The sequence below is a fragment of the Pinus tabuliformis genome, chromosome Q (genome assembly GCF_031772625.1).
Source record: "Pinus tabuliformis cultivar Carrire ecotype Pingquan chromosome Q, CPIR1, whole genome shotgun sequence".
Taxonomy (NCBI): domain Eukaryota; kingdom Viridiplantae; phylum Streptophyta; class Pinopsida; order Pinales; family Pinaceae; genus Pinus; species Pinus tabuliformis.
In genome coordinates, this window is record NC_142296.1 from 1,214,816,710 (window position 1) to 1,214,826,534 (window position 9,825).

Below are 9,825 nucleotides of genomic sequence, written 5' to 3' on the forward strand. Positions count from 1 at the left end.
ACATATAATAAAATGAACTAATTAAAAATTAAATAAATAAAATTAATATATTTAGAAAATAAATCATTTTCATTTAACAATATAAACCTGGTATATTAAGATTCATTTTTTTTTCTCGATATATTACCATTCATTTTTTCGTCAACGCAATGTTATAAGCGGGCAAGATAATAAGACTGGAAGGTTATAACTTTATATATATATATATAAATTAAAAATCATATAAAGTTTGTATATAAATTTAATATTAATACATAAAAAAGTGATTGATTTACATGCCGGCATAATATGAAAATTTGTGAATTAATCACTATGCGCCATGGTGCCGAAGCTCAGATACTTGTAAATCTTACAATAGTGAAAGTTAAAATAAATCCAAGGTACTAAATGACAATGATATTCCGTGTACCATATCATTCATCTAGTATTGGTTCTAACAAAGGACAATCGACGACAGAATAAGATTGTTTATACGAATGCTAATGACAAAGATTTATCTTATGCCTTCGGAAATGACGGTGATATTTTTTACATTTGAAACATGGAAATGACACTAGTACGTTTACATAAACCCTACCCGCAAAACATTTTTATTTTTTGCCATGAAACATAGAAACGGTTACATGCATGATTAATTATGATGGCCTTTAGCGATCAACCATGTTAAAGGGCAGTAAGGATTTACGAGGCAAACTCAGATATGTACCACTGAAAGTGGTCATGGTCATGGTCATAGTGTTCACTTTCAACTTTAATATGACAAGTCAGAAACACAGACTCTTTGTAATGATTACAGAGACTCTTTGTAATGATTACAGTGCCCAAGCTAAGCAGAGACAAAAGAGAGAATAGGGAAACAGATAACTAGTTCTACAATCTGTCACTTCGCATGCCCGTGACACTCCGCGCTTGTACTGGAAAGAATTCTTCACAAACGTTGGCCATTGTTTGCCCACCACGCTCTCCAAGATCTGGTTTCAAATCTGATCTACAAACAGGACATCTCATTAAAAGAACCACGGGACACTTTTCTACAACCCTAGGTGTAGAGAAAAAGCCAAGAAGCACCTACCAATCAATCAGTCACTGATGTAGTTGAAGGTGAGTGAATGTTGGCGCGGCGGAGTATGATTTGGAGGCCATGGCGGGGCTTGAGCGTGAGAACAGAAATGGGGGCATGGCGATAGGAAGGAGACAAATCAAACGCGAAAGTGGTGATGATCATGGCCATCACTATTTTGGCTTCCATGATGGCAAAGGTCTGTGCTACGCACTTGCGAGGGCCCAGCGAAAATGGTATGAAGCCCATAGGATTGTTCTTGCACGCCTTTGCAGTCCCCTGAGCAAAACGCTGTGGATTGAACTCGTTGGCATCTTCACCCCATATGTTCCTGTCATGATGAATGGCCAGCGTGGGAATCCATACGGATAGTCCCTTGGGTATAAAGAGATCGCCCAGTTTCATATCCGTGAATGCTTCCTTGGCAAATAAGCTTGCTGGTGTATACAGTCGCAAAGATTCCTTCAATATCATTTCCATCTGCGTGAAAAAAATACATTGACTTAGGTTAACATCAAATATATTAAAAATATTAGAAGTTTTTTCTCCCGATCAAATTAAGGTTTTGTAATTTTCATTGACACTATACAAAAGTATAAAGGTTTTGTAATTTTCATCGACACTATATAAAAGTATAAAAGTGTGGTCTAGGGAAATCGATAATAATTAAAAAATCCATTACACTAATAATAGAAATATATTATAATAATTTAGCTGCTGAGTTAATGAAATCCATAATAATTAAAATGCCCATCACACTAATAATAAAAATATATTAATCATTTAACATCTTCTCTCCTAGTGTCTCCTGGACACTAGGTAAGGACGAGTGTGAGATTACTCAAAAGGGAGAAGGAGATTAAGTTATAATACTGAATGTTTAAGTCAAACATTTGCTTAATCGGTTGATTTTTGCATATGTTGAATAAGTTTACTTTAAATATACTAAAGTAGTGATGAGTTTAGTGTATGCAAATGAGTTTTTACTTTAAATAAAGTAAACCAGTGATGAGTTTAGAGTATAAGTTTACTTTAAATATACTAGAGTAGTAATGAGTTTAGTGTATGTAAATGAGTTTTTGGTAAAGAATAATAATAAGATGGATTAGGTTTAATGTAGTGATGAGTTTAGTAAAAAAATAAGATTTTAAAATCACCTTAAGTGTAATTTTAATTTTTTTTTCAGGAAAATGTAGTGATGAGTGTAGTAGAAAAATATTAAGTTTTAAAAATCATTTTAAAAGTAATTTTTTTTTTAAAGAATATTATTTAAATATTAATGATTACAATAATAAAAACATATAATTGTAAGTTTTTTTATATGGATGATAATTAAAGTTGAGAATTTGGAGAATAAGGTAAAAGAAGTTAGGCATCTTCTATTATCAAAGTACATAAAAGAAGAAATTCAAAATAAGATGAAATAGTGCAAAGTCTCACAAGTTGAAAGAAGGTAGATAAATCAACACAATAATTTGACAAATATTGATAGGGTAGATGAAGAGATGATTTCTAGAGTTTTAATATGATTTTTTCAAAAAATATAAATGGTAGGAAGAGATTATTTCTAAAAATATTAATATAAATTTTTTGGAAAGATATAATGGTAGATGGTAAATCCTACTTTATAGGGAATTTATGTTTAAACATAAAGATTTTCGTTGGTATCACTCTAAAACCTAAAATCACTTAATATAATAAAGTACTCGGCAAGCTAGATCAGCTTCACCCAATAAATATAAGTATTAAAATATTACCAATATAATTTGTAAGTCAATATAGAGGAAGAAACTATTACAATGACAAAGTAAGAAGATTCGAGAAAAATAAGAAAAAATGTATAATGAATAAAAGCTATTGTGATTATGACTCAAAATGAACCTCCATTTTCAACAATATTAACTAGTCTAATAACTAAAAAAAATATATGTTATTGCATTTTATTTTCATAATAATAATATTATAAAGTATAAATTTATTTTATTTAAAATAAAAATAAAAATATTTTATTTTCACATCAATATTAATAAAATTTTAAAAAAATAAAAATAAAATAAATGTCTAACAAATAAAAGATATTTTAATTATGACGAGAAGCCAGGAAAATCAACCTTTATTTTCAACCATGTTAGCTACCCTACATTTTATTTTAATAATAATATTGTAAATTTTAAATTATTTCCATTTAAAATAAATATAAATAAATATATTGATTAAATCTATATCTTAAAAAAAAAATAATTAACCATCTTTAATTTAAAATAAAGTAAATATAAATCCTTTCTAATTTATTAAATTTTTGTTAGGATGGAATACTTAAGAATTTAATTATATTATTTTTGCTTCCTTAAATCTAGTTTATATTCCCATGAGATAATTGTACTATTGTATTAATTTTAATTTAATAAATTTATGTGCTATTTTTGTTAATTTTTAAGAATATATAACCTTTATGAACTTAAAACAAAAATAAATTTATACAATAATGTATGAGAACGATAATATGTCTTACTATTTTTAAATTTTGAAGAGCATTGAAATCAAGTGAAGTGCCATTGCAGACTCTGAGGACTTCGTCGCGGGCTCGTTGCTGCCAATACGGATGGAGCGCCAGCAACATGGTTGTCCATGTAAGTAGAGCACACATGGTGTCCTGACCTGCAAAGAAGAAGGTCTTGCATTGGTCCATCAACTCTTGCATTGTCAACTGCGTCGACCCCTTCTCTCCTCCCGCGAGCAACAATCCCAGCAGATCATGCCCGTATGAGCAACTCCTCCCCATGGTCGTTGCGCGTCGCCGGGCCTCTACCACTTGTTGCAGAGATTCCTCTACATCCTTTTTCAGTTCCATCACTTGTCGATTCACACCAAATCTGCCCATACAAAACAATATTGTTAATTATGTGCAAATTTATTAGAAACTTCAAAAAAATAATGATTTGAAACTTGAAAGTTTAGATGGTTAATTATCTGCAAATTTAATAAGGGCGGTCTCTAAGCAATTTAAGTTGTGGAGATTTTGGTTTGAATAAATTTTGATTTTTATGGTTTAAAATTTATTTATACATATATTTTCTGAAAAACAAAAAAATAATTAAGATACTGCGTAATGTTTTATAAACACTTAGAATTTTGTAATTCAGAAATCTCTATCTAATTCTGAACCAATTAAAATCCCTACCTAATTCTGAACCAATTAAATTAGAAAATATGAAAAAAAAACTCCAGAATATATGATAAATAAACAGCCGCTTTAAAAAATCCATGTTGAAGCATAAAAACAAAAGAAAACTCGAACAACTTTCACTGAAATACAACCGCTTTAAAAATATACATGTTGAAACATAAAAAAAACTCGAACAATTTTCACTGAAATGCCCCCGCAAAAATGGTTGCATTTAAAAAATATTTTATTTTATTTAATATGATATTTTGATTACATAATAATTGGAAATCACTAAAAATTGATATCTATAACACCAATCATTCCTTTGGAGTATTTTGAAGTTTTCAGTATTTTTGTAGTGTGTAAACAGATGTTTACTTCTTGTACATGAAACCCTAACCAAAAAAACCACAGATTCCGAAAATAAACGAGCATGAGCATGACCATCAATTTTTAACTTTGTTTATGAATTTCAAAATATTTTAAAATCTTGAGAATGATGAGTATGACCAATATTAACGAGTATTTCGAATGTTAATTACAATAGTTATTTTTTAAATATATGAATATTATCCAGTATTCAGGATATTAATTTCAATAATTATTTTTTGAGTAGCCATTTTTTAAATATGTGAATATATGGATAGCTACTTAACACCAATCTCGTCCTTCAGTTGGAAACTTCTTACGCTTTTTCCTCCTCAAACCAAAATTCAACAATCTTTAAAGTTTATTTATTTTTATTTTTACCCTAAATATAATAACAATTTTTTAATAAACTTTTAGCGTTATTCATTTTATTTATATTACCTTTTTTAAATGTATAAATTAATTTAATAATTTAAATATTACAAAATAGTATTATAAATGTTTAATAACTAAAATTTATAATTAAAACATTTTACCATCATAATAACTCAATTTTATAATTTTAAAGATATTTAAATTAATATGGAAAATATATATACGCCCAAAATATATTATATTTTAATTGTTGATATTGCTTCTAAATTATAGATATTTCATTTAATAAAATATTATTGGAATAATTAAATATAATCACTAGTAATTAATTAGATTGATTTTTTCAATTAACTATATTCTAGATGATTGAGAGAGTTTAATGATTTAAATCTTATTATAACGTGAATCTTACACAACTGCATTGTACTCATTATCATGATTTTAACGAAGTTGAGCTTTTTTCAAATGTACAAATTAATTTAATAATTTAAAATTGCATAATATTATTATAAATTTTTAATAACCAAAATTTATAGTTAAAACATTCTATCATCTTAATAACTCAAATTTATAATTTGAAAGATATTTAAACTAAGATGAAAAATATATACACCAAAATATATTATAACTTTAATGTTGCATTGCTTCTAAATTATAGATATTTCATTTAATGAAATATTATTGGAATAATTAAATACAATCACTAGTAGTTAATGGGATTGATTTTTTCAATTGACTATATTTTAGATGGTTGAGAGGGTTTAATGATTTAAGTCTTATTACAACAAGATGCTTCCACAAGTGCCTTGTACTGATTATCTTGATTTTAAAATAGGTTGATTCTTGGTTAATTGTGCATATCTAAAGAAAGAGTGATAATCATGCAAATTCAGGCAAAGTTTTGATAAAATCAGCCAGGAATTTTTGTAAGAAAAGAATTTGGCCATCAGGTCACTTTTGACTGTGAGGGCTCCCTAAAAAAATACTATATATATAAACTTTGACTATGTTGACTCTTCCTTAATTTGTGCATATATATATATATATATATATATATATATATATATATAAACAAAATGAATTTTTATGAAATTTTTTCTAGTAAATTTTAGCTAAAATGCTGTATAGATTTTCAAAAGTAAAAGTTTATATTGTTTAATCTATAAAATTTTAGTATCTCAGAGATTTTTAATGGTGCTAATATGTTTATGCATTCAAAAATACATTTTAAAGAAAAAAAAAAACAAAAACATTCTTTTTTAAAATTATTTTACTAAATTCAAATCAAAAAAATTGTTCATCTATAAATTAGACTAAACCCCTCTTCCTATAATCTTAAAAGTAATATCTCTTTAAAAGTTATATATATATATATATATATATATAAATTTCCATTTATCAACTCAGAAATAACGCACATCTATAACATTTGCTGCTTAGTTGTATAATGTTATGATTAATTTAATAGTAAATTTTAAATATTTTGAAAATTCAATCCATATAAAATATATTATAATATAACAAGATATCATATAATTTCCAAACTCGAACTCACTCACCTTCAAATTTTCATTTCGTTCATAAGACCTCACAATTGTTCTCGGTGAAATTGATTCAGATCCATTTGTAACTTGGAGGAAATGGATAATTCATTATCCATTCATTTAACTGTTTTATCATATACCCAAATCTTGTAGGCAGTAAATTTCAGATTTACCTGCTACCGGGAAACCGAGAGTAACGACCAGCACGAGATGCTAGCTTCTGCAAGAGACCCAGCTTCTCAAAAACTACTTTTCCCTTTTCGTAGCTGCTCCCAAATTCCGTCTTCGCTATAATATCTGCAGCCAAACGGGCAAATTGCTCGCCCACCTCAATCTCCGCAGCTCCGGCCCCCTGCTCCAGACTTCTCTTCCACTCATTTATCATACGTTTTGTACTTTCGATCATGTATGGCACTTGTCCCTGCACAATATTATTTTCGTCAAATAAACTGCTCTACAGATAAAGAATCATGGAAAAAAAAACACTTCCAGCTTTATATTCTCTTGAAATTTAATAACTCCCAGTTAAATAAATCTCCCGATAACTTTTCAGATATAGCCCAACTTTCGCATTTTTCCTCCATCGATCTTTTGTCATGTCTAAATTTGTTTGTTAATATTCATAACGTGCATGGAATTGCAATGTCCAGTACCTTGAGATTCTCGTGGTGGAAAGCAGGAGCTGTGACACGCCGTTGGTTTATCCAGTCTTGCCCATTCGCCATCAACAGGCCTTTGCCGATGAAATCCTTCACACCTTTTTGCTGCAACTGGGATTTTCCATAGGAGAGGACGTTCTTTGCAGAGAGAAGTTCTTTGATTAGCTCTGGCTCTGTAATCGACAACCGAGGTTCATTGCCCCACCAGAATAAGAAGCGCCGGCCTGTACACACGATATCATAATGAATTTACCCCAGTTATAATATGATCATGTTTCCTTACTATACGAGTGCAGTCAAACTTGTGGTTGCCAAACACTAAATTGGAATATTTAATTCATTTTTCTGTAGCATGATCATGTTTATTTACTATACTAGCGCAGTAACTGAACTTGTGGTTGACAAACATGAAATTGGAATACTTCATTTCTGTGGCATGTTCTACAGTGATTTTGGGGACTCCTTTTCCTATATAAAATATTGTTTATTTAATAGTTACGAAGATATTTCAAAATTTTCAATTTTATCATATGTATCAGTTTTATTATTAAAAACTTTAATCTCTAACACTTTAATTTTGAAATACAAACTCTTATTAAATATAATTAATCTATATTAAAAACAAACAAATTATTATAAATTTATATTAATATAAAAAACTTTGAATTGAAAAAAATTGATATAAAAAATTATCTTAAATTTCTTTCATCCAAGTATTTTTTAAAATTTAAGAAAATATGGAAAGATTTCATCCTCCTTAGAAAGCTTGAGAAAATTTCTAAGTCGTTGCAGAACTAGTAATGGCAAAAGTTTATGAAAAAATTCTAGCCTAGTAGTGGCAAAAATTGACATACCATAATCATTTGTCCATTGCACATAGTGGGGCAAGAGTCTTTCCACAATGTCGTGACTGATAGGCTCCATGTCATTTGCGGCCTCGCACTCTCTGAGTTTAGTCATGTCACACAGATTTCCACTCATAAAAAGAGGCGGCGGGCCTCTGATTCCTTGCCTTTCCATGATCTTCTTGATGGTGCGTGGCTTCCACCAGTAGGTGTAAAGAAAATTGCAGAGCTGCTTGCAAACGATCATCGCCAAACTTAACAATTGCAGAAAAAGTAGCACCAATAATGTTTCGATGATATAATGAGCAGCAGGAGCTCCTCCTTCCTCTGATGGAAACATGACTACAAAATATAAAGAAGCTGTGTCTGTCTTGGAAGAGGAGATGCAATTTATAGACTCAAGAACTAAAGGTGAGGACAACATTGGCGTTCCATGTAGAGCGGATTTTAATAAAATATATCGTGTTATTACTCCAGAGTAGGTTTTTACGGGAATGAAAATCTCTCGCAGTTTTCATGCAGATTGTTTCTCGTGACACTATGCCAATTTTGAATGCGTGGTCCAACATTTATCACGCTTTTCATCTTAATTTTCTTATCTTGTGAAAAAAAAAATCGATTAAAAATGAGTTTTGACTTTTCAAAAAAATATCGACTAAAAATGAGTTTTGAATTTTCAAAAAGAAAATCGATTAAAAATGAGATTTGAATTTTCCAATAGATTCATTATTTTTGAATTTTGTAGGGACAAGTTCATTTTTTTTAGATACTTGGATATTTCCATTGTGTATATCAAAATTTAACTTTAAATTCATAAATATTTCACCTAGATTTCAGATAAAATAAATTTAAAAATATTAAACAAAAAGAAATTAAAACATTATGATAATATTATTAGATGAAGTTAAAAAACTATAATATCAATTTAAAAATATTATTAGAAAAATTTAACAAATTATAATAATTACATTACAACTTAAATTGTGATTATTTTATATTATAATATTTAAAACACTCTTAAATATATAAATATATTTTTAATATTTTAAGATATTTTTAATGTATTGTAGACTTTACAAACTAAATTTGTGATTAGAAAGAATTTCATTAGGTTAATAAAATATATATTAAAAAGAAAAGTTAAAAATTATATTATTTTTTTATTTTTTAATAATTATAATTTTAATAATATGTAAAATATTTTATATTTAGAAATATATTGTGTAAAAATTATATCACTAATGTTTGGTGGACATGTTTCTAATCATCTAGTGTGGTTTATTTTCAAGACTAGATAGAGAATCTAATCATAAATTAAATAGGAATTAGATTAAATTACAACCATTATTTTTTATCAATAATTATTATTATTCATATTATATTATATTATTTATATTTATTTAATGTATTGATATATTTTTATATTCTAAAAAATACACTAAAATAGGAAAAGAAGGACCAACCAATTAAAGGATAATAAAGAGAGGACAAATTAAAAGAATAAAGCATATGAGATTTAACAAAAACAAATCTAGAATAAATGGAAAAATCAAATAAAAATAAATTAAAGTCAAAATTAATGAATAAGAGACTAAGAAATTAATTAGTTAATTTTAATAATAATAATAATAATAATAATAATAATAATATAATTCTTTTTAGGAATAACATAAAATTATGAATAAAAAATACAACATATAGATGATAATTTGAACACATAAATATAAATATATAACCTAAAAAATAAAAATAAAAATAAATAAACAAATAAGTGAACGAGAGGAAATAAAAATAAGAAATTAAAAAC

General features: G+C 27.6%; 1 protein-coding gene across 1 annotated transcript; it reads right to left on the reverse strand.

Annotated features, from left to right (window-relative positions):
- Window positions 1-1,075: 1,075 nt before the first annotated feature.
- On the reverse strand, window positions 1,076-8,361 carry LOC149224148 (cytokinin hydroxylase-like). The gene is made up of 5 exons (XM_089388095.1): window positions 8,028-8,361; window positions 7,168-7,397; window positions 6,688-6,935; window positions 3,573-3,933; window positions 1,076-1,540 (listed from the first exon to the last, which is right to left on the reverse strand). The coding sequence occupies exons 1-5, from the start codon at window positions 8,356-8,358 to the stop codon at window positions 1,076-1,078; spliced, it is 1,635 nt and encodes a 544-aa protein (XP_089244221.1). The 5' UTR covers window positions 8,359-8,361.
- Between the last annotated feature and the right edge of the window lie 1,464 nt (window positions 8,362-9,825).